We start from the raw sequence: 22,189 nt of genomic DNA, 5'->3' as shown, positions 1-22,189 counted from the left end.
ATAAAAGTGTAGGATATAAAACAATCTGTACCCCAAGCTATCTAGACACAAACTCTAAATCAGCTGAAACCACTGATTTTGGAAGGACCTGAAGACGATCTAATATGCAGATCACTTTTTGCGGGATAGAAGAATAAAGCAGATTGATGTCATTATGCCTGGTTTTTCTGTTCTCAGGGGCTGGGGTCAGAGGTGTCTGGCAGCAGTTTACCTTCCTCCCCTCTCAGAACACATTAAAGGGGTTATCCAGCGCTACAAAAACATGGTCACTTTCTTCCAGAGACAGCCCCACTCTTGTCTCCAGCTTGCGTGGGGTTTTGCTGCTCAGTTTCATTGAAGTGAATGGAGCTTAACTGCAAACCGCACCTGAACTGGAGACAAGAGTTGTGTTGTTTCTAAAAGAAAGTGACCATGTTTTTGTAGCACTGGATAACCCCTTTAACACCCAAGTATGCAATGCAAGTATATAAAGGGCTGAGAGAGGTAGCTGGAAGCCGAATAAGTGTATATACATAGCATGAAATCAGCATGGATAACATCCCGCTTATTCCAACACTCCCTCCCGCTTGACTCTCTACCCGTGTCAGACTCCATTCTATGACCAGGCGGATTTCACCATCCACCCAAAGAATTGACATGGTAGAATCTGCCTGAGCATAGAATAGAGTCTATAGCACGGGTGGAGAGTCAAGCGAAAGGGAGTGGCGGAATCTGTGGGATATTATCCGCACCGATTCCGTAGTGTGCGCACATTGCATTTTGCATGCATTTGCAAAGAGTATGGGGGAGATTTATCAAACATGGTGTGAAGTGGAACTGGCTCAGTTGCCCCTAGCAACCAATCAGATTCCACCTTTCATTTTCCAAAGAGTCTGAGAAGAATGAAAGGTGGAATCTGATTGTTTGCTAGCGGCAACTGAGACAGTTTCACTTTACACCAGTTTGATAAATCTCCCTCTATGTGTCTACCACCTGCTTACAATTTCTCTGTGATTACAGCAGATTGCAACTTTCATAAAGTTCTGTGACATGCCATCATGTATCCCCCAAGAGTGACAAATGCACATAAAGATGTGTGATGCAGTCTTTGGGAACAAACACACACACCGTATATGCAGCGTATTTACTGCTACGATACGCAGCAAATACACAACAAATATGCAGCAGATTAGATCTAAATTACTGAACACAGCATCAAATCTGCACCATCAAATCTGCTGCAGATCGGCTGCGTATTTGCTGCGTATACGGTGTGTGTGTTTGTACCCTTTAACTCTTTTCACATTGCATTTATTGGAGCTGGCTGTGTCTGCAAAGTCAGATAGAGGCATAGGTACACATTTGCCAGACAGAGTATACCCCTGGAGCAATGTACATTAGATCCCAGCCTCAGATACACACCTACAAGTATGTATAAACATACATATTCAGGGTATAAACCCACACACCGTATATGCAGCGTATTTACTGCTGCGATACGCAGCAGATACGCAGCAGATTAGATCTAAATAACTGAACACAGCATCAAATCTGCTGCGTATACACTGTGTGTGTTTGTGCCCTTAGGGTACAAACACACACGGCTTATACGCTGCGTATTTACTGCTGCAATACGCAGCAGATTAGATCTAAATAACTGAACACAGTATCAAATCTGCTGCGTATCTGCTGCATATCTGCTGTGTGTGTTTGTACCCTTAGGCTGGGTTCACACACTGTATATTTCAGGCAGTATTTGGTCCTCAAGTCAGGTCCTCATAGCAACCAAAACCAGGAGTGGATTGAAAACACAGAAAGGCTCTGTTCACACAATGTTGAAATTGAGTGGATGGCCGTCATATAACGGTAAATAACTGCCATTATTTCAATATAACAGCCGTTGTTTTAAAATAACAGCAAAAATTTGCCATTAAATGACGGCCATCCACTCAATTACAACATTATGTGAACATAGCCTTTCTGTGTTTTCAATCCACTCCTGGTTTTGGTTGCTATACAGCCTCACAAATACAGCCTCAAATATACATAGTGTGAACCCAGCCTCAAGGTGCGTTCACACCTACAGGATCTGCAGCAGATTTGATGCTGTGTTCAGTTATTTAAATGAAATCTGCTGCAGAAAATCAGCTGCAGATCCTGTAGGTGTGAACGCACCATTAGGGTGCGTTCACACCTACAGGATCTGCAGCAGATTTGATGCTGTGTTCAGTTATTTAAATGAAATCTGCTGCAGAAAATCAGCTGCAGATCCTGTAGGTGTGAACGCACCATTAATCTGTTTCTTGGAAAGCCAAGTGACTATTTGGCTATCCTTACAGCTCCCACAATACCCAGCTTTCCTACAGAACCGAATGGCTGATCAGTGTGCTGTCCCTTATGAGCTTTAATATTGGCCATACTGGATGCCACCCAGCTGCCCCAGAAACAGATGATATCAATAAAAAAACAACCAAATTTACATGTATGCAAAACACATTCATCACTTACTCTGGCCAGAATTCATCAGTAGACAGCATTAACCATAGACGCAAATTACTCATGACAAACAAATGACAGAGGCCTGCAGCGGTGTCAGGGAGCAGGCGGACATGACACCATCTACCCAGGACTGATCAGCCTCCCTCTCACACAGTCCATGACCCTCACACACCTGGAGCTGGGTTACAGATTGCAGGTGGGATGTTTGTTTTAAAGTTGATGTTCTAAATCTTGATCTGTTCTATCATTCAATATTTTTTCAATTTTTGATAAAAGTTTTTCATGTTTTTTTTTTAACATTAAACTATGAAGTTATAAAATGGCTGAGAATGTTTTATTTTACAGACCCGATCTGTTGGTGTTTCCTGGAGCTCAAGAAATCTCATGGGATCTGGCCTTGGAATGCTTTGCCAGGTGCTGTGGAAGTGATCTAATTAATTGAAATCCATTGCAGTGTTACCTCTAGTTCACCACTAGGGGGAGATATTTTGCTTTGAAATAAATTGGAAAATTAGAAAAGTTTAATTCATAATTAGTGGTCGAAGGAAGGGAAATTTTTAGCTATGGATGTAAGCTAGGATTCTGATTAGTCCCAGTGAAGGAGGTAATCCGTGTGCAGAACTATGGCTAAATATGTTATTAAATAGATAAAAATACACAGTAGCCTTTAGTTTTGAGCCTCTGGTTGTTTACAAGACGTGTCCATTCACTGACAGCAAACACAGTGTTAAAGAATGTTAAAATATTACAATTTAAAGTATATTAGAAAGTTGTACAACTAATAGCGGGGTGCAGGGTGTGGGGACCCTGCTGATCAGAAATTGAAGGTAGGCCATCAATCATTATTAAGAAAGGGGTCTACTTTTTAAAAAAACAGCACCACTCTTATCTAGTGGTTGTAGCAGGGATTGCAGCATTCTCAAAAATGGGGATAAGTTGCAATACTAGACACAGCTTATGAACTAGAATTGTGCTATTTCAGGAAGAAAGCAGCCATGTGTTTTTACTTTTATGCATTTAAAAGGGGTTATCCAGTGAAGATCTTTTTCTTTCAAACCAACTGGTTTCATAAAGTTATAAGGATTTCTAATGTATTTTTATTTAAAAAGTCTTCCAATACTTATCAGCTGCTATGTGTTCTACTGGAAATGTTGTTTTCTTTTCAGTCTGACACAGTGCTCTCTGCTGCCACCTGTGTCCAAGACAGGAACTGTCCAGAGCAGCAGCAAATCCCCATAGAAATCAACTACTGCTCTGGACAGAGAAGTCAGCAGAGAGCACTGTGTCAGACTGAAAAGAAAACACCACTTCCTGCAGGACATGCAGCAGGTGATAAGTATGGAAAGACTGGACATTTTTAAATAGAAGTAAATTACAAATCTATATAGCTTTCTGAAACTAGTTGATTCCTCGAAAAGACACCAGATTTATTGGCAAGTCTGAATGGGAGACTATAAAAATAAAATTAAATAATAAAAAGTTGTCTCCTTCCCCCTGATGCCTTGTGCTGCCCTAGGCACTGGACCACGGGTGCCTAGTGGTAAATACGGCCCTGCTGACAGTGCCCAGATAGCAGCAATCTATATATACCAGCCACGCTGCTTGTTATCCGGTATCTGGCTCTCCAGTCCTAACGGTGACTGTATCTTTAGGCCTCCTCCTCCTGAGGTGGTGGCCTGACGTTACAGCTGCGGCCGAAGGACTGAAGAGCCAGATGCTGGATCACAAGCTGCGTGGCTGGTAGGTATACACTGCTGCTTGTTATCTGGAAACTGTCAGCATGAATATATACATTAGAGATGAGCGAACCTTTCGGAATTTTGGTCCAAAAGCAGTTCGCTCTCTCGTCATGCCTGTGATCCCAAGTGCATAGTTGCGATCCCGGGAATATGCGGCCAGGATATTCCAGGGAATCGATCTGGAATTCCCTGGAATATCCTGACTGCATATTCCCGGGATCGCAACTATGCACCCGGGATCACAGGCATCACGATCGAGCGCAGATGCCGACGGTCCGCGCATCTCTAATATACATATACTATATACATATCTGTGCTGTCAGTTTGTCATCTTTCTCGGCTGCACACACCTCTGTTTACCCAGGGAGATGTGCAGCCTATAAAGATACATTTTTGAAAATGCACAAAAGATGTGATCAGCCGATAATCGGACGTTCGGCTGATCGCTGCCTCTTTTACACCGTACATCGCTAGCGGCTCTTCTAGACAATAATCGGCCTATGTAAAAAGACCCAGCAGGTGAGTCAGTATTTTTGAGATATCAGTTGAAAGGCCAATACAGAGGTTGGGGAGTCTATATATAGCTGATGTCTTGTTCTTCTTAAGGGGCATTCATACGTCCACTGAATTCTCTCCATGCACGGAATAAACACAGCTACTTTCATGCAAACACAGCGCCACCCTTGTCCTCAGGTTGCTTGTGGTATTACAATTCAGCCCCATTCACCTCAATACAACTGTGCTGCGTTACCAAACCCAAACTGTTCTGTTTCTGGGGGGAAAAAAAAGCGGCCATGTTTTTCTAAGCCTCAATAAACCCTTTAAGGGTAGCTTAACATGAGCCGGATTGCTGCGGATTTCATATTGCAAAGTCCGCTGCTATAGCCGGACGACAGAATCCCCCCATGCATAGAATGGAGTCTAAGACACGGACGGAGACGCGCACGCCTGCCACAGTCTGTGAGTGGTGGGTTAAATTTGAAGGTTATTTTTCATTCCGCTGCAAGAATATAAAGCCATAGAAAAAGACAGTATGTCTTTTTCTATGGCTTTATATTCTTGCAGCGGAATGAAAAATAACCTTCAAATTTAACCCACCACTCACAGACTGTGGCAGGCGTGCGCGTCTCCGTCCGTGTCTTAGACTCCATTCTATGCATGGGGGGATTCTGTCGTCCGGATTTTGTTGCCCTTTCGTAGTGCGCATGTACTCACATTCTGGCAGCAGAATGAAAATCCACTGCAAGTATGTAAAGCCATACAAAAAACAGTACCAGGTATTGCAGCGTGAAATTCACTGTGATCCGGTATGTGTGAAGCTACCCTTAAGGGGTTAACTAGAGAGCGAAGCTAACCGTATTATAAGATTTCATGCTGCCACATACATTTTTCACCTGGAAGGCGGGCAAGGAACCAAAACTTCTTAAGAAATAAAGCAAAGTTTTGCAACTTTTTGACACAAAAACCTGTTAATAATTTCCCCATAGTCTCCATGTATGAGAGAACACGGAATAAACATGCGGAATAGATTTTACATAGAAATATTACCTATGAATTCGTTTCTCAGCTGTACGCGCAGCCTCAGCTCCTCCGTTCCGAATATGATGGCGTTGATGACGCTGAGCAGCGTGACCATGTAAGGAACATTATCCGTAGCCGAGAGCTCGTTCATGATGACACTGAATCGATACTGCTGATTCTTCACGGTCTGCGAGGGGAAGAGAGTGGTGATAATGTTACACATAGTCCATTACTCTATTATTATTATTTATTTATTTTTTGTGGTTTAGCTATCTTGAAGTATAACAATGGGAAAGAGCATACATATCTTATACATATACCCTTAAGGACGAGGCCATTTTCCATTTTTATTGTTCCTCCTTGTGTTTAAAAAAGCCAAAGCGCTGTTTTTTTTTGTAAACGTCTTATTTTTTGCAACAGCAATTGTACTTTGCAATGACACTTAATTTTTCCATAAAATATGGTGTGAAACAAAAAAAAAAAAAAAGATTTGCGCTGTCCAGTTGAAAAAAAAAATATATGCATATATATGACATGATATCTATGTTCCTTACATCGATTTATATCACAATAGCTGTATCCCAGTTTTCCAGGCAGTCCTCAGGCTGTATCCACCCTCTCCATGGAGTGGGCAGACAACGGGAATCAGAAGCCAATAGTTTAGGTTCATACGAACATGAACCTCGGCCGGTTCGCTCATCCCTACTGATTACAGAGAGAGCTGAATAAAAAGCACAGCTACTTTTTGGCAAAAACAGTGCCGCCCCTGTCCCCTGGTTGTGTGTGTGTGGTATTCGGGTGCGTTCAGACTACAGAATGTGGTGGAATCCGCGGGATGTTGTCGACATGGGTTCCGTAGTCTGAATGCACCCTTAAAATTCAGCTCCATTCACTTCAATGGAACTGAGCTGCAAAGCCCACAAAGCTCAAACTGCGGACAAGGGTGATGCTGTTTGTGAAAGAAAGTGGCCATATGAACAAAAGGATTGGGCAGTTCAGTTGAAATTCAACATGACTGATCTTTCTCCTCGTTCAGTAGGGGAGAGTTGGGTGGTCTCCATATTGTGCCCTCCAGCTGTTAAAATACTAAATTTTCCATCATGCCTGGACAGCCAAATCCAAAGCTTTAGCTGTCCATGATGGGAATTGTGGTTCTGCAACAGCTGGAGGGCTGCAGTTTGGAGACCCATAGAAGGCTGGCCAGTCCTGCCAAAATCTGTGGATTCGGCCAACATTCCACTAATTTGTTTAGGGATCTTAAGGTTGCATACCTTCAATAATAAATCATCCATGGCCCCATGCCTGTCCCATATAGTATTTCTTTGTCTCCGGCCTTATGAGGGAGTGGTAAGAAGTCGCTAATGGGCCCATGAAAACTAATGATGTAAACGCTACAAAGCCAACGGCCGCCCTTTACTATCTCTCTTGATATCTAATCACTATTCATAGAACCATCATTATCAGTTACTTTATAACTTAAACTCATTAGTTTTATTTCTCCCCATAAAAGCTAGCAGGAATTAGCACAAATACTTTGTACTTGTTAAATGTCAAATAAATTATCAGTAAAAATAAAACTTCTGATTTACCGTAGTAGCAGAGTGGCATTTCCCAATTAATTAAAAACAGCAAATGTTTTATCCTAACTAATTACAAACTCCTTGTAATGTCTGAACATGGAGCCGTCACTTAGCAGAGCTGCGCGCTTAGGGATTAGAAGTTCAGAAATTGTGTGTTGTGACTGTAATATTATAATCACATTCAAATGACCAGACTAGCCCTAATAATGAAAGGTGCTGGGTATTTACATCAGGAATTCCAGAATTAATGCCAGGGAAGGATTCAATTTTTCTGAAGAAGCCTCTAAAGGATATAGGTACAATTGTCAACAAGGAATGGATGCATTTAGTGGGTTCCCTCAGGTCCTTTAGACCCCATTTCTAATAATGATATGAAAGGGGTTACCCAGGCTTAGAAAAACATGTCCACTCTCTTCCAGAAACGGTGCCACAAACATGACAGCTGCATTTAAATGCCCTGCACAGCCCCAGGTTCCTGATGTCTAGTGGCTGGATCCCCCCACAATGTGATTGTACTGGCCGGGCTGGGCCAGGACTCGGCATCCGAATGTCGCTGACCCCGGCTCGGCAATCTATGTCTATGTATCTGGTCTGCAGGAGACCAGAATAATAGAGCACTGATCTAATGGATCAGTACTCTATTATATACACAGCATTGATCTCAAAGGCTTCTAATTAATGTATTAAAAAAAAGTTTTCGATTAATGAAAAAACCCCTCCCCTAATAAAAGTTTGAATCAAACCCGTTTCCCATTTTATATATAAATAAAAAATAAACATGTTTGGTATTGCCGCGTGTGTAATCACCCAATCTATTAAATTATCACATTCCACATTCCATTCCAAAATTCCATAGTGCAAAATTGTGCGTTTTTGGTTGCATCAAAGCCAGAATAATTGTGTTAAAATGTCGCATATAAGCAAGTAAGGTACCAATAGAAAGTACAGATCATAGCGCAAAAAAATGCACCTCTTTGACCCCATAGACCAAAAAATAAAAGCGTTATAATGATGGTAAAAGAGCAATTCTAAGGAACATTTAGTTTTTTTTAAAAAGGTTTTATTTTTTAAACACTAGGAGGAAAAATGAAAACTAGCCTGGAAGGGGTTAAAGGGGTTGTATGAGATTAGAAAAATATGACTGGCCTGTCAGAAACTGTGCCACGTTTGTGCAGTGGTTGTGTTGGGTATTGCAGCTTAGTTCTATTTAGTTGAAAAGACTACAGCCTTCCTGTGATTGTCATGGTGGGACTTGTAGTTTTGCGACAGCTGAAAGGCCGCAGTTTGACACCTCTGTTTGAGAAATCTGGCCCTCTTTTATAAAGCATATATATCCACATCTTTGGGGCAAATTATATTAACAAAATAGAATTTACAAAACTGTTTGCCAACAAGGCCAGTCAATCAAGTGTGATATGAAACCACTGTGTGCACAAAGCCTCGACAAACCCAGTAAAATTAGTCAAAAGTAAAAGCAGAGGCCACAGTTTGCAAAGCGAGCCGCCCGATACAAAAAAACTATGCGTGGCAGCTGCCAGCTGCTCTTGTCGAGATACAATGTCTCCCAGTTGTTTCCCTACGCTAAGATCGATGTCGGATTCAAGAACACATGTTGTATTTAATTAGGATGTGCTGAGAAATCCCAGGTCCCAATTTACAGAGCATAATATGCAGTAACATAATATTTTGCTAATTCATTTATTCATGTTTTGCTGCTTCCTGTACGCTGCTTTGTGTTCAGCCATTAACTTCTAAAGGAAAATATTTGCCAGGATGGAAATAAACATTCCATAAATATTCAGAGACATAATGCAATACAAGTATATGGAGAGGGACCATACTGACGGAGTGTTTATTGAACGTAATGCCTGATGGGAGACACTGTATATACTGAAATATGCAAATATAGCGGACTATACTCATGGAGTGTTTATTGAACATAATGTCTGGAGGGTGAGACTGTATATAATGGAGGGGATAGGCGCAACTTTGGTGAATTAGAGAAATGCTCAGCAAGCAATTCCACTCAGTCTGCTGCCTTCAGCAGCACTATAGACAATGAATAGTTAATAAGGTTGACAAAAAAGGTTGACAAAAAAGAGAGAGAGAGAAAAAAAATCCCGCCTGCAGCCACAAGAGTGACTGGAGGAGCGGAGAGTCAGTGGCTGCATGTTCTGTCAGTTCACTGTTTTTAACTATAAGGGCCCATTAGGAGCCCTTATGGTTAAATACATAGGTGTAGGAGCAGACTACCTTTTGCTTATCCCCTTATATACTGCAGTGTGTACGTGACCCATTGTTCACTTACATGCCGTAACAAAGAAAAGGGTTAAAAGCAAAAGACAGGTAGATCTTTGCTTGTGTGCTGATAACCCCTGACCTCTTCAGGAGCTCTGAGAACAGAGGTCATGGGTTATCAGAGCAGTGAAGCAGAGATCTACTTGTCTTCTGCTTTTTAACCCTTTATTTGTGTTGCAGCATATAAGTGATTATTGGGTCACTTACACACTGTAGTATATAAGGGCTGCCTGCCCTGCCTCTATGGTAGCTACGCCACTGCTTAATGGAGTTGTGTGCACATGTGAACATCGTTCCATTCTGCTAGGACCCAAATTCTTTAGACTGCACTCAATCCCAGTGCCTACACTGTAGAAATATGGGTCAGCATCTGTAAACACTCTGTTTGGACTATGTGATATTGTACAATTTTCCCTATCAGGGTGATTGATGAGGAATCACTCGAACAGAGCCGTGGAGCATGCTGCTGATGTGCAGACTAGTGCTTAGTAAGGGGAGTTAGTTACAGTGGCCCATTGGTGGCAGCACATTATATGAACATTACCTAAGTTATTCTGCTGAGTTTGGTCATTTGATTTCCATTTCTATGATTACTAAGTGGATGTAACTTTTTAAAGGTTATTTATTAATAAACAAGATTTTTTATAGGGATAAAATGCCCATGTGTACCTTTGTGTACTGTGATTAGTATTGACTATTTTATTATATTTATAAGAGGAATGTAATGAAGTAGATGAGGCTAGAATATACTGTCAACTGGGACTTTGTGTGTATAATAATTTTGGTCTAGCCCAAATCAAGGAGAGTATACGAACAGACTTTCAAATCAGTAAAGACAATTTACCTTATAGTGTTCAAGGGCATCCAAAGCCAATGCATGGCCCTCCGGGGAGTAGATACAAAGGGCTGCGATCAGCTCAAACACTTGCTTTTTTACCATCACGTTGGATGTGTCAAGAGCTGTAATCAAGATGTAGGAAGAATTCATTAGAACAAAAAGATTCAGCACGTTCATCCATATGTTCAATGGTTCCTGGCTTATATGATTACTATTGATTTGATATGTTGTTATAGGGGGGTGCAGAGCCAGCACTTGCACTCATGCCTGATGCCAAAGGGGCCCAATATCCCCCTGTCACATTAGACACAGGTGTTTAGACACATAGTCCCATGTTATTGGCTTTATCTTTTAGTGCTATACATGTTTTTTGTATACTGTTTATACTTTCAAACCAGGGTGTACACGCTAAAAATATCATATGACACCATCCATTCTTAAAATATATTGATGAGAAAATTGACCACCCTTATAACGTCTGACATTCTCACCTTGGGATAGTTTTCTCACGTAACCTTCATTGTTGACAATGTACTCAATCCCCTTATGGGAATTCATTAATGTTCGGACACAGTTAATGCATGTGAGCTGGAGGAGGGCATCAGATATCCTGGACACTCCTCGACCCGACAACCTGTCCAAGGCCTCCAGCAGAAGATCCAAGCCACTGAGCTCCAAGAACTGCACCATCCATGTGTCATCGCTGCTCTCCAGTCTCTTCTTTAGGCCAGAGTAGTTCACCACAGATGGGATTTGCAAGAGGCGGATGCATAGCTCAGGATCTGCATTCTCTAAATTGGCTTCACTCTGGTCCGGTTCTTGAGGTGAAAGTTTCTCCTTTAGAGAGGCCCATTTTTTGCTTAGTGACATTTTTGGTGCTTTTTCCTGTAGAAGAAAAAAGTAATATATATAAATATATATAGATTGATAGAGTTCTGATCAATGAGTGACTGTTAACGGCATATTTTTTTTACTTTAATGCTTATATTTCCACTTACATTTGCATATCAAATCTTATAATTCACATAATACATATAGATGTCCCCCACCCCGCTTTCTTGTCAAAGCAGAGAGAGGCAATTCTGGCAAGATAGGGATCTCCATGCTAGATTCCGTATGTATGTCACTTAATATTTCACTCCCGTAGTCCTGTAGCTCAGAATAGGACTAAAGTATATGTAAGTAACAGGCAGGGCTGCCTATGCATCTTACAAAGTTTGGTGTTTTCTTCTTTCTTATTTTATACAAGAATCTGGGGGTTATAGTATAATCTATTTATTATGTTAAAGCGACTCTGTACCCACAATCTGTCCCCCCCCAAACCACTTGTACCTTCAGATAGCTTTTAATCCAAGATCTGTCATCTGTCCTGGGGTCGGCAGGTGATGCAGTTATTCTCCTAAAAACAACTTTTAATCCGGCAGCTCTGTGTCTAACGTCCGGGGCTTACATTTGTATATGCATTAGGCTGACACCACCTCTCCGTCATTCCTCCCCACCCTCCTCATCATTAGGAATGATCCAGGAACATTTACTGCTGTTTGAGCTTTGCACAGGTGTCTTAACAATCCAGCCCATGTTCATTATGCACACATGTGGGGAATAGGAAGCAATCTGCCTGGAACATTCCTAATGATGAGGAGGGTGGGGAGGAAGAACAGAGAGGGTGTGCCATCCTAATGCATATACTAATGTAAGCCCCGGCTGTTAGACACAGCGCTGCCGGATTAAAAAGTTGTTTTTAGGACAATAACTGCATCACTTGCCGAACGGACCCCAGAACAGATCTTGGATTAAAAGCAGCTATCTGAAGATACAAGTGGTTTGGGGGGGGTCAGATTGTGGGTACAGAGTCGCTTTAAATTGTATAATGCAATGGTTATAGTTTGGTTACACATATTTCATGTTTTTAATTAAATACTGGATTCCACTGTATCGATGGCATTTCTCACATCTCCCCCATTGTTTCCAGATTTTTATCACCATATCATTATAAATACTTTCCCTTAATTTTATATGTATTCTAGACATTCCCTTTTTATTGTTTTCTGTTAATAAGAATTTCAATAGTTGCGGAGAGTCTTGTACTTTAAAGACTTCCTTGTCCTCTGTGACCAGGAATGCATCTCAAATGAGTATATTCATACCCTCCCTTATCTGATAAATTTTGATCTTTCCTTATTTCCTGCCATGATTTTTTATTGTCCTCTACATCCTCTGTTGCATTGGTCCTATCCCTGCCACAGTGTTTTAATACTTTCAACTTATATATTTACCATGGACCATATTTGTACTAGAAATCACCTTGGATTTCCATAATTTGGTAAAATTCCCAGTCTTTCTATTTAAAAAAATCCATGAATATATAGTGGTTTATAGTAACTTATAGCAGGAATACTTGGAAATAAGGGTATGTTGGGCACACATATCTAATCCTGATCTTACTAAAGTGTTAGGTTCATACTAGCCTAGTACAGACAAATTTGCATCCTGTCTAGCCCAGCCATGGGTCTGATGTAAAAAAAACTGACCCGATCTGTGAAAATATGTCTGTATTAGGCTTGTGTGAACCCAGTCTCGCAACCAGCCCAGCTTGTTTTATACGTAACTGGGTTCATGCACGCAGCCATATTGTGGCCCCAACCAAAGCTTCACTGTACATGAATTCTGAAAACTATTGTATATGGAGGCACCACTTCTATCATAATGCAATACATTTCTGCAGGAGGAGTGCGGACAGGTAAGTATGGCTAGTTTTTTTTTTTTTTTTTTTTTTTTTTTACTATACCCTTAACAGTTTCGGAGCTCTCGCCACCATCATGAATGATGATCAGCTCCGAAGCTGATTAGTCACCCTACTCTACTAACACCTCTCTGTAGTATCTTTGCTCCTCATTCTGGCTCCGGTGTTCCCATGTTTTTGCCACTGTTTTGGAGTGATTTGTTCCTGAATATACATGCAAATTAGTACCTTTGGACCTTTGGTGAACTGGGGGCATTCTTCTGCTCTTCAGTGCACCGCTCCACCCACCACATGCATACTTTTGCATGTTCAGCTATGCATAAGCAAGTATGTTTGAGGAAGGCAGTTTAAATGGTGCATGCGCAAAAGTGAGCGGAGCCTGCTTATACATAGCTGAATATCAGCAGGTTCATACTGACAAACTTTCTGATAGATTATTGAGTGGGCGGAGCATGGCACAAAGATTCAAAAACACAAAGGAAAAAAGAATGTCATCATGTCATGCACCGCCCCCTCTAAGACAGAGTATACAGACATTTTACAGAGCGTTCTCTTGGGAGGCAAATACATTTTTCTTTATATATATATTAATTTGCTTTTCCCACTCACTGCCTGCAAAGACTTTCTTCTCTGCTTATTAGAAATGTGTAATAATATTAAATGGATCTCTATGTGAGTGCAGTAATCTGCACAGTAAGAGCCTAACTATAAGTGGAGTTTGTCAGTGCACTTTCTTGCAGAACCGTCAAAAAAAAAAAAAAAAAAAGAATTTGTTCAGGATTAGTCATCTGGCAGATTTCACAAAAGGCTGAAAATGCTTTCAAATAAACTTGGCATCAGTGCTGAGAAATCCACAATATGAGACACTTAAAGGGGAACTAGGCTCATATTTTTAAGTGATCTCAGAACTGCACATATGTGAGATCAAGTCACTTCTGGTTTACACCCAACCATTGCCCATTTAGGGTCCTATTCCACGGGCCGATGGGGGCCTTATCAATAATGTAAATGAGCGTCGATCTGCTAGATCGGCGCTCGTTTACTGGGCCAGATCTTGCAGCCCTTGTTTTAAAACACGATACATTATCTACACATCTTGCAGGGCTTCTCCTGCGCTCCTTCTGCCTCCCATTCCCGCGCACAGCAGCAGCTTCGGTGCGGCCTGTCTGAGCTGACAGACCTCTAAGCCTATTACTGGCCATTGGTTCACATTTAGGAATCCGCACAGAGAAGTTTCGGCAGATTCCGTCGCTCGTCCCCGCGTGCATCTCCGTCCGTCTCATTTAGTCAATTCTTTGGGCAGGTTCCGCCGTCCACCAAAAGAATTGACATGTCAATTCTTTGGGCAGATGCCACAATTCGCCCATGCATAAAATTGAGGTGAAGATGTGTGTGGCCACGAGCGAAGATTGGCACAGGCGACAGAACTTCTCCACGCGGATTCTTCAATGTGAACCCACCCTTAAGGCCCTATTCCATGGAACGATTATCGTCCATATTCGGCCGATAATTGTGGCTTGGAATAGGAGGCACCGATCAGCCGACATCGTTCATGTTGGCTGATCGTTGAAGTCGCTTGTCTTTCAACATGTTGAAAGACAAACGACTTATATAGCCGCTCTGTGTAATAGGAGTGGCGGCAGCAGACCTCCGCTATATCAGATGGGCTGCCCGGACGATCAGCGATCACCCGGGCAGCCCCCCCCCCCCCCCGCAGCTTCCCCTGGCCCTCCCTGGACTCACCCGCTTGCTGCAGCCATGTAGAATAGGGGCAGCAGCAAGCAGGGAACGAGGAGCAAACTTCGGCCTTTAGGGTACAATGGGATAGGTGCTTGCTTGCTCCTGTCTTTCTTGAAAAACAGAAGGGTTGAAGGGGTTTTCTTGGTCTATACTGAGATAGACTGAGATGACCACATGACAGGTCATCAATCACTGATTGGTGGGGTGCCGACACCTGACATCATCTTCCATCAGATGTTCACTGTCCGTTCACAATAAAAGGGTCCGGAAGCAGTTGGAAGACAAATGTAAAGTGGACCTGTCAGCAGCTATTTATCGACTTAAAGCGTAACTGTCATTTCAGGGTAATTTTTCTGAAAACATTAAATATCAACAGTACAAGCGATTTTAAGAAACTCTGTAATAGGTTTTATGTACTAAAAGAGTTTCCTTCTGTACTAAAAAAGCAATCTCCCAGCCTCCCCCCTCACATCAAATGAAGCAGGATTTCTGTCTCCATTACGTGGCTATGGAGAGGGGAGGGGCTGTTAGGAGTGACTGAGCATGGAGGATTTCTGCATAGCACAACACCCTGCAATCTTCTCTCAGTAAGTTCATAGATAAGCACTGACCTTTCTGACACCTGAATTTAGCGTTTTAGGTGCCCAGAGAGTCTACAAACAGCTGACCTTCATGTCACCTCTTCCTGCTCCCTCATCTCCCTCAGCCCCTCCCCCCTTCATAGGCTTACAATGGAGAGAGCAGAGCCCGTCTTCACTGGCTTCTCTGTAATGAAGACGTGTTTGTCTGATAATGGACAGATAAGAAGTCAGGGGGGGAGGCTGGGAGATTGCTTCTTGAGTACAGAAGGAGGCTTTTTTGGCTGATGAAACCTATTACAGAGTTTCTTAAAATCGCTTATACTACTGATTTCTGCAATAAAAAAAAAACATGACAGTTACGCTTTAAGTAAAGGAAGTGTACAATAGGGCTTCTTACCCAGAATCCAGAGCTATAACTCTTATTTCAATCCATCTCTCACACAGGAACATGCAAGTTTTATGCAGATTCTGAAGTAAATCTCCCGGGACATTCTCCTAGGCTGCAATAAGCATTATATCTCCTGACTAGAGGGAAGAAGCTCTATTGTACACTTCCAGCAAAAAGCTGCTGACAGGTCAACTTTAATAACATTTTCCCATGGCCTTAAAGCAAGTGCAGGAGCAAATGTACAGTATGCTGTGTATCTGTATAGCTAGCGATAGGATGGGATCACTAGTACCTTAAAAGCAACAGGAGAAGAAAAGTTATGTTCCTTATGTGCCTGACAAAAATGTTTATTCCAATCTTCAAGCCCACGAGGAAGGAAATGCTACTTTCCTCACAATGGGCATCTACATAAAAGTCCTTACATTTCCAATGTATACCAGCACAGCAGGATGAATTGTCCTAACAAATGTACAGTTTACTTATTGCCAGGAAGATCCAGTCTCAATTTTTGAAGCCCCACCCTTTCGATCTAATACACATTATCTCTAATATAGAACTAAACTGAGGTGTTAAAGGGGTATTCCATGCTTGTTATTATATATTCAGTCTCCTTCCCCTTGTTCTGATCTGCTGCTTTCTGCTGATGACACAAAAAATCTGTGTGTTAACTTTTCTCCCTACCTCCTCCTCTTCTCTTCCAAGGTGGCTGATGCAAACATGTCCCGATCTGCAACTTTGTAATGCCGGGTGGATTCATCAGTGAATTCATCAGCAATACATTACAAAGAAGCTGCAAAGTTGCAGATAAAGCCTGCTAGGGACTTGTTTACATCATCTGTCTCAGAAAGGAGTGGGGTAAGAATGGGAGACAGCTCACACACAGTTTTGTGTCTTCAGCAGCAGCTCAGGACTGGGGGAAGGAGACTAAATAGATAATAACATGTATGGAATGAATTGTTAGTCTCACCATGGGCAGCAACATATGGAAAGTTTTATTTGAATGGAAAACCCCTTTAAGCTGAAATATTACTGACAGCATCATATTCTAGGTGCCAAGGCTCACTAATATGTGACAAGGAAATATATTAAGGTCACCACTGGTAATAAAATAATATGGCGTATAAAAGAAAAGTAGCTGCAGTAAAAGATGCTATAAAACCTGAAGACTGGGAAGTTTCCATCTAAGCCAGAAGTCAATAGGTATAACTTCATTGTTCAGAAAAAAAAGATGTATTTCTTCAACTGAGCTGCAAAAGGTTTTCATCAGACTTTTGCATGACATATTTGGGGGGGGCCAAACTTTTTGCCAGTTTCTCTGGCATTTTTTTTTTTTTTTAACTTAGTGTATATTAGTATATGCGTTCTTTCCTGGTATTTTATTCCATGCTTTTATGCTATTAGGGTAGCTTCAAACAAATGGACTGTCATTTTGTATGGGTTTACATATTCGCAATTGATTTTTTAAATTCCGCTGCGAGTATGTAAAGCCTCATCCCCATTAACTCTGCTGCCAGTGTATTACTTTACCAGTCCACGCTCCAACCTACTTCTGTGGCTCCCGGCTCCCTGACATGCTGCTTAGCCAATCAGTGCGCTGTCCTGCCGCAGCCATTGATTGGCTTAGAGGGATGTCAGGTAGCCAGGTAAAGTATTGACCAGGCAGCAGTGGGTTGGGGAGTGAGGATTTACATACTTGCAATGGAATGAAAAATCCGCTGCGAGTAATACAAAATGACAGTACCGAGAATTGCATGTGAACCCACCCTTACAAGTCATGTGATTCCCTAACTGGGAGAAAAAATGGTAGAAAAAACACCAACATGTATAGAGACATGGGGGGAGATTTATCAAACATGATGTAAAGTGAAGCTGGCTCAGTTGCCCCTAGCAACCAATCAGATTCCACCTTTCATTCCTCACAGACTCTTTGAAAAATAAAAGGTGGAATCTGATTGGTTGCTAGGGGCAACTGAGCCAGTTTCACTTCATACCGTGTTTCATAAATCTCCCCCCATGTAGGTATATAGTTTTATATTTCCCTATCCTATCTGTTTGCAGCCTTTTTGAGCAATTTTTTAATCTATTAAGGGTGCCTTGACACACACCGGAGTCACAGCGGATTTCACGCTGCAGATTCGCTGCGAAATCCTCTGTGGATCCAGTGTCAGTGCATCTCTATGAGAATACATACTTGCAACGGGACTGACATTCCGCTGCATGTATGTAAGTTAACCCACCGACGGCCAGTGCATACATTATCTCCTACCCGCTCCAGCTTGCTTCGGGGGTTCCCAGCGTCTGCTCGTCTTGCTCAGCCAATCAGTGCTGCAGCCACTGATGGGCTGAGTGGGACATTCTGGCGAGAACCCCTGAAGCAGGCCGGAGCGGTGAGGAGTTAATGTATGCTTCAGCCGCTGAGGGGTTAACTTACATAAACACACAGCAGGATGTCAGTCCTGCTGCGAGTATGTATTCTCATAGGGATGCACTGACACTAGATCCACAGCAGATTTCGGTGTACGTGAAGGCACCCGTAACCAGGTTTCTGGTGTAGAAAAGTTGTAATTTTTATTTACGGCTCACTAACGACACACTTGTCTGCATGACATGATAAAATCATAGCGGAAATCTATGCCAGGTGCATGGCCATCACTACACAGAGGAGCAGATTTATTCAAAAGCTAGCACCTATTATTAAATCTGCCAAAATGAATGGCAGCAGGGAGTTTACTTCAATCATTCTGTGATATGTCGGTCTTGGTAAATTCCTTTAAATGTTCCAGTGCAAGAAAAGCTTTATAAATCCGGCATCTGATGGAGTCTACAATAGGCCTGCCAACTGGGAATTGTAAATAAAGTAATAATAACGAAAGAGCCATAAAATAAAAACTGTTGTGTACATAGCTTACGATCCAGTGCCAGTTGGATCTGGACTTTTCCGTGATTTCGTGCATTTCGGTACTTTGTGATTGCAAAGTGCTGTATCATGGCTAATATGAAACTATAGGGCGGCAAAGTGATTAGTGAGTGAGGAGAGCAGAGCTGGACTGCTGGACTGTGAGGAATCAGATGTAACCCTTTAATTACCCCACATGGTGCAGGTAGATTCTCTGAGCCCTGCAGCACGTCTGCCATGAAATGATCTCATTATCTGGATGTCATAGATGAGTACAATGTCCTTATCTGGGAAGATGAAGATCTGCACTAAACCTTACCCAGGGGAGATTTGCATTCAATTTATAGTCCGTCCGTTAAGTACAAGTCTCCTGGTGAAAAAGGATCTTTCCATGGTCTATATTTCTGGTAAGAACTGTACCATATCCATAACCATGAACTTACCATCACAACTTGCTTGGATGAAGGCGCAGCTTGGAAAACTAACAGACTGCACCCTCAGGTGTCAGTGCTATTGACTGTAATGGCAAACACCATTTAAAGAGCCCTGTATGTCAAGGGAGGTGCATGGCCCAGGTAAAATTTTAGTGTTACTTTACTATTGAATACAGCGGGATATCTATATGGGGTGCAGCCGTAGCAGTGGCACCCAGGCCTTGGTGACTGATTCACAGATTTTACATTGAGACCCATGAGCTTAAAGTGATATCTCAGATTGAATGTAATGTAAGATCATGTTCACACATAGTGATTTGGTTAGTGTATGTAGCCTAAATCAGGATGTTAACAACCCTACTGGTTTTGGTAAAAAAAAAAAAAAAAAAAAAAAATACTAACCAAAATACTAGGTGTGAATGTAGCCTTATAATGGCTGTTTTGCTGAATACTGTTGAGTTCTGTTCAATGGACAAATAGCTGGTAATTCCTATTCAGTAAATTTTTACAGCTGTGGAATTGCGTGAAAGATTTGTTTTTTTTCCCATCTGTTTAATGCTCCAAAAACATCATCTTTCATGGACCTTTTTTGGCACTTTTTGTGGCCTTTTTTTTATGCCCAAAAAAAGTCTGGTTTGCAATGAGCTATGAACAAGAAAGTTTGACAAGGCAACATTCACACAGTATTTTCTGTCATTGTATTGCCCAAATATGGCTAAAATTACAAAAAAATATACAAAAAAAAAAACATTTTGGGGGAGATTTAGCAAACATGGTGTAAAGTGAAACTGGCTCAGTTGCCCCTAGCAACCAATCAGATCCCACCTTTCATTTTCTAAAGAGTCTGTGAGGAATGAAAGGTGGAATCTGATTGGTTGCTAGGGACAACTGAGCCAGTTTTACTTTACAGTTTTACTTTTCATGTTTGATAAATCTACCCCTATGTTTGTATAGCGTTTTATAGTTATCTAATTCCCAGGTAACATCTGGAAGCAGTATTTTTTTTTTTCTGGAATAATTATTTATTGGCAATATAATTCTAAATGTGTACTGGCAGGAAGCTCCTGTTATTTGCTATAATCCTTCATGTATGTAAAGGAAAACGTATGCCCTGCAGTATGGTTTTTTGTTCCGTAGGACGTGGTGGCAGATGTATGCTATTTCTAGTGGTTGTGCCAAATGAGGCCTATAATTAGGTTCAGGCCTCTCAAGTATTCAATATGCTTCATACACTTTTTTTTTTAAAGTCCCAGAGTAGCCTATAGCTGTGATGGATTTTGGGCCCAGTTACAACCCCACTTCTACATCCCTATGGCTATACTACTGTGTACTGTCCTATGCTCTTTATGTACTGTATATAGTATTTTAATTTACATAAACCATTACTCATCTTTGCTACAGAGAAGAAGCCTGAAGCTCCAGTATATCATACATGATGTATGCTAAAACATTGACTCTTTGTTATTGCTATAATACCTGTAATATAAAAACCTCTCTGTAGGTCTTCTTATAAAATTAGAGGCTATTGGGGGTACAATATGGGCCTATACTTGCCGTATTACAGATCTGGGAACGTGAGCCCTAAGGGTGCCTTTACACAGAGAGATTTATCTGACAGATTTTTGAAGCCAAAGCCAGGAATGGATTTGAAAAGAGGAGAAATCTGTCTTTCCTTTATGTTATGACCTGTTCTCTGTTTATAGTCTGTTCCTTGTTTGGCTTCAATAATTTGTGTAAAGGCACCATTAGGGCCCTTTTATACCTACAGATAAATCGCTCATTTAGCCAACAACAAGCAATCTTTTCTTTTCAACGATAGGCGTTTAGACGAGAAAATAAGTCGCTATACTGTGAAGGGCCTGTAATTGTGTTTGTATCTATATACTGTGAATGATGAGTGTTTACACTGAAAGACTTGGGAATAATTAACAATGATTTTTAGGTCAGCTCAAAAAATGCGATCAACTACACACGAACATATTTTCTTTTGTCGTTTGATTGTTGCCACGTTTACACCAGAAGATTATCGCTTAAACTTGAACGAAACACTGACTTTTTTTTTTTTTGCATGATAATCGGCCCATGTAAAAGGCCCTTTAGAAATAGTTTCAAGGAGTCATGATTTTTTCTTTTTTGGATATAATTCCCAGCTTCTAGTACATCACACATGCTCATAACACAAGCTGAATCTTGAAGAGTACATTAAATTACATCTTGCATCTGCTGCTCGACTTTAATTAGATTTCCTCTGTTTCTGCCAGTACAATCTCATGGAGAACTTGTCAGAACGTGAGAAAAACGTTGGTTCAGACAGAAATGTAGGTTTTATCGGCAATTGCTTTAGTAAAATCAATATTTATATTTAAATGGGTTATCGCAGTATGTTATTGCTTATCCATAGGGTTCTTTTTAAAAAGTGCAGATTTCTTGTCTGTCAGAGCTGCAAACAAGCGGCGATCAGCGAAATCTGCGGCTCATTTGCTGTGCTTTTACATGCCATTAGAAATCGAGCAGATGGGCTGCATCAATGGTCCTTATATCGCTCATGCAGCCCTGGAAACTGACAGCACACGTATGTCTATAGGTTGTACAGTACCTATAGTATATGTATATATCTGGGCTGTCAGTTCTCAGATCACAAGCATCAGTCTATACTTACCATCCACACTGCTTGTAATCCTGTTCTTCTCTGGCTCTCTGGTCCTAGTGTTGGCTATATCTTTAGTCCCCACCTCCTCCGGCTGTCACTCATTCTGGAGAGGGCAGTTGCTAGAAGTTACAACAGCAGCAGCTAGACTAGAGGATCGGAGAAGTAAATGCTGCTGGATCACAAGCAGTGTGGCTGGTAAGTATAAACTGCTGCTTGTGATATGGAAACTGATAGCACTGATATATACGTAACATAAGTAAACCACGATTGCTAGATCAAACACTGACATGTCCAAGCAGCCAC

The 22,189-nt window shown here is 41.5% G+C and overlaps 1 protein-coding gene across 3 annotated transcripts in view; it reads right to left on the bottom strand.

The window, feature by feature from the left end:
• The window catches only part of INF2 (inverted formin 2), a 57,027-nt gene that overhangs the window by 23,604 nt on the left and 11,234 nt on the right, over positions 1 to 22,189 (bottom strand). For all 3 annotated transcript variants that reach the window (XM_069950914.1, XM_069950912.1, XM_069950913.1), the window contains exons 2-4: positions 10,946 to 11,339; positions 10,461 to 10,576; positions 5,766 to 5,925 (exon numbers count right to left, since the gene is read on the bottom strand). In XM_069950914.1, coding sequence (XP_069807015.1) covers positions 5,766 to 5,925; positions 10,461 to 10,576; positions 10,946 to 11,339 — 670 coding nt within the window. The remainder of the gene's footprint in view (positions 1 to 5,765; positions 5,926 to 10,460; positions 10,577 to 10,945; positions 11,340 to 22,189) is intronic.

Source organism: Dendropsophus ebraccatus, chromosome 13 (assembly GCF_027789765.1).
Source record: "Dendropsophus ebraccatus isolate aDenEbr1 chromosome 13, aDenEbr1.pat, whole genome shotgun sequence".
In the NCBI taxonomy this organism is placed as follows: Eukaryota; Metazoa; Chordata; class Amphibia; order Anura; family Hylidae; genus Dendropsophus; species Dendropsophus ebraccatus.
Note: the sequence above shows the minus strand (reverse complement) of the source record. Positions and strands in the feature narration are given on the sequence as shown.